A 3,442-nucleotide genomic window follows, 5' to 3' on the forward strand; every position below is an offset into this window, starting at 1 on the left:
TTATAAAATGAATACATTCTGGGGAGCTAGTACACCGCCTGGTGACTATAGCTAATAATTTTGTATTATATTCTTGAAATATGCTAATAGAGATTTCCTTAACTATTACTATAAACACACACACACAAATAAAAAAGATGTGAGGTGACAGATATGTTAATTAACCTGACTCTGGTAACCATTCACAATGTGTACATATATTAAATCATCATTTTGGACATCTTTTAAGAAATTTCCCATTGCACAACCCAAATATATGCAATTTTGTCAGTCAACTTCAGTAAACTGAAAAAAGAAAAACAATGACATAGTTAATCTGCCAGTACAGAATAGGGTCCAAAAAGAGTAAAGTGGTCTCACACATCAGACATTTTACTGAGATGGTATTGGACTGAAACAAATAAGCCTGTATAAAATAAAAAAGTTCAATATTAGTGTATAGGAATGCAAGGGATTTCTGTGTGTTGATTTTATATCCTGCAACTTTACTATAATCATTGATTAGTTCTAGTAATTTTCTGGTGGAGTCTTTAGGGTTTTCTATGTAGAGGATCATGTCATCTGCAAATAGTGAGAGTTTTACTTCTTCTTTTCCAATTTGGATTCCTTTTATTTCTTTTTCTGCTCTGTGGTGGATTCATTTTGATATTTGGCAAAACTAATACAATTATGTAAAGTTTAAAAATAAAATAAAATTAATTAAAAAATAAAATAAAAAAGTTCAAGTAGGTTTCTTAAATTTTGTTACCATTTAATCATTGACAATCCTTGGTACACTGATAACATCTTCATAGTCACGAATGCTGTATTATGTGCACTTAATTAATTATCTTACAATAAATGACTCAACATAAAAAAAATAAACCATACTGATTGAAATTTGAAGTCCATCATAGTCAAAGATATGAAGTATATATTAAGTGGCTTTTAAAACATAACCCTGAGATTTGAGTAATCACTCATTTCATGAAAGAGGGAAGGCAGAGAAACCAAATAATGATAAAACTTTGAATAGCATATAAAATATTTTCTGATTATGAACTTCAGCTTTAATTTAGAATCTAGATGACATAGTCCTGTGTTTCATAGAGATCTGTAAATATTCTAAATAAAAGAAATATCTAGAATTGCATTTGAATAAAATATAACTATATCTAAGTCTATTTAAATTGAAATTATATTTTTCCTTAAAGGGGGAAGTTTCTCATTCTGTATTATGTCTAAAAAAGTAAGCTGTATTTAACTAAGATCATGGATATGGCTGTATTACCTCTAATGTGCTTGTTCCCTTTCATCTTTCAGTGAAGTCTTATAAAATAAGACTTTGTAGACAGAGGTGAATAACACAGAAATCAATGAGGAAACGGTTCTAAGCAGATAGAAACTGTCATAATAATGACAGTTATATAATGAGAAATATTGCTGAAGGAACTGGGGTGTATGATCTTAGAAATGAATTGCTTGAATCCAAAATATGGATACAGTGTGCAAGGCCCGTTACTTAATTCCTATTTTTTCAGCCCTCTTTTATTTTTTCCAAAGGTGTCTAATCTACACAGAACTGGAAATCTAACCAGTGTCTCAGAATTCTTCCTCCTGGGCCTCTCAGATGATCCAGAACTACAGCCTTTGCTCTTTATCCTCTTCCTGTCTATGTACCTGGTCACCATTTTAGGAAACCTGTTCATCATCCTGGCTGTCACCTCTGACCCCCACCTCCACACCCCCATGTACTTCTTTCTCTCCAACCTGTCCTTGGCTGACATTGGTTTGGTCTCCACCACAGTCCCCAAGATGATTGTGAATATCCAAACTCACAGCAGAGTCATCTCCTATGAAGGCTGCCTGACACAGATGTCTATTTTTCTCCTTTTTGGATGTATGGATAGTACTCTTCTCACTGCAATGGCTTATGACCGGTTTGTGGCCATCTGTCATCCACTGTACTACATGGCCACCATGAACCCATGCCTCTGCTGTCTCTTAGTTTTGGTGTCTTTTTTTGTTAGTCTTTTGGAGTCACAGCTGCACAATTGGATTGTGCTTCAACTCACCTGCTTCAAAGATGTAGAAATCTCTAATTTCTTCTGTCACCCTTCTCAACTCCTCAAGCTTGCCTGTTGTGACACTTTCACCAATAACATAGTCATGTATACTGCTGGTGCCATCTTCGGTTTTCTTCCTATCTCAGGGATCTTTTTCTCTTACTGTAAAATTCTCTCCTCTGTTCTGAGAGTCCCCTCATCAGGTGGCACGAATAAAGCCTTCTCCACCTGTGGTTCTCACCTGGCAGTTGTTTGTTTATTTTACATAACAAGCATTGATGTGTATCTCAGTTCAGCCATCTCACAATCTTCTAGGAAGTTTGCAGTGGCCTCAGTGATGTACACTGTGCTCACTCCCATGCTGAACCCCTTCATCTACAGTCTGAGGAACAAGGACATCAAAAGGGCCATGCAGAGGTTTCTCAGCAAAATGTTCTACACTTAGTACCTGTGTTATCCATTTGGAGGGTAGGTTGCAAAATGTAGCAAGATTAAATCTAGACCTGAAAATTCCACCTCTCTCATACATCAGTTTTTGTAGCTCTCATGGCTTTACTTCTCCTTTTGCTTAACCTCATAGTTAAATATTACTTTTCTTTTATGTCTTTAATGTGATGGGTGAGATTTCTAGGATTCTTGTGCATCAAAATCATTCCTTGGCTGAATATTTTTTTTCTTTTTTTTAAATTGGGAGGTGATTGCTTTACAATATTGTGTTGGCCTCTGCCATACATCAACATGAATCAGCCATAGGTATGCATATGTCCCCTCCCCCTGAAACCCACTCCCATCTCCTACCCCATCCCACCTCTCTAGGTTGTCACAGAGAACTGGGCTGAGCTCCCTGTGTCACATAGCATATTCCCACTTGGTATCTGTTTTCCCTATGGTCATGTATATATTTCCATGCTACTCTCTCAATTCAACCCACCCTCTCCTTCCCCTACTGTGTCCATAAGTCTATTCTCTCTGTGAGTCCATTGCTGCTTTGACTGAATCTTACTGCCTCTACAGAGATTATACAGATTATCTTTTGTGGCCCAAGCATCCTCAAAAGATGAATAATTCCCTTTTAATATATTGAAAATTTATAAGTTTTTCACAGCTCTTGTGTATTTTCTGCAGTAAATTCTATTTTTCAAATTTGTTTACATAGGTTATGTGTGAATATTCGTGTCACTGCTTCTCAGCCTTGGGTTTTATTGAAATCATCTGGGGACTTCAAAATACTGTTCACTGGGTCTAACCACAATCAAATATTCTGATTTAATTAGACTTGGGTGTGGTCTGAGCATAAGGAATTTTAAAAGCACTCAAGTGTTTCTGGTATATGGCCAAGGTTGAAAACTACCAACTCAAATCAGATCTTTCATTCAAAGGTGACCTGTATACCTTGG

At 36.1% G+C, this 3,442-nt stretch overlaps 1 protein-coding gene across 1 annotated transcript; it reads left to right on the forward strand.

Moving 5' to 3' along the window:
- Positions 1–1,474: 1,474 nt before the first annotated feature.
- On the forward strand, positions 1,475–2,490 carry LOC787423 (putative gustatory receptor clone PTE01). Its single transcript, XM_059888867.1, is given in 2 exon segments — positions 1,475–1,559; positions 1,562–2,490. Coding segments are annotated over 2 exon segments (1,014 nt in total).
- The last annotated feature ends 952 nt before the right edge of the window (positions 2,491–3,442 follow it).

Source organism: Bos taurus, chromosome 7, assembly GCF_002263795.3.
Source record: "Bos taurus isolate L1 Dominette 01449 registration number 42190680 breed Hereford chromosome 7, ARS-UCD2.0, whole genome shotgun sequence".
Lineage (NCBI taxonomy): Eukaryota > Metazoa > Chordata > Mammalia > Artiodactyla > Bovidae > Bos > Bos taurus.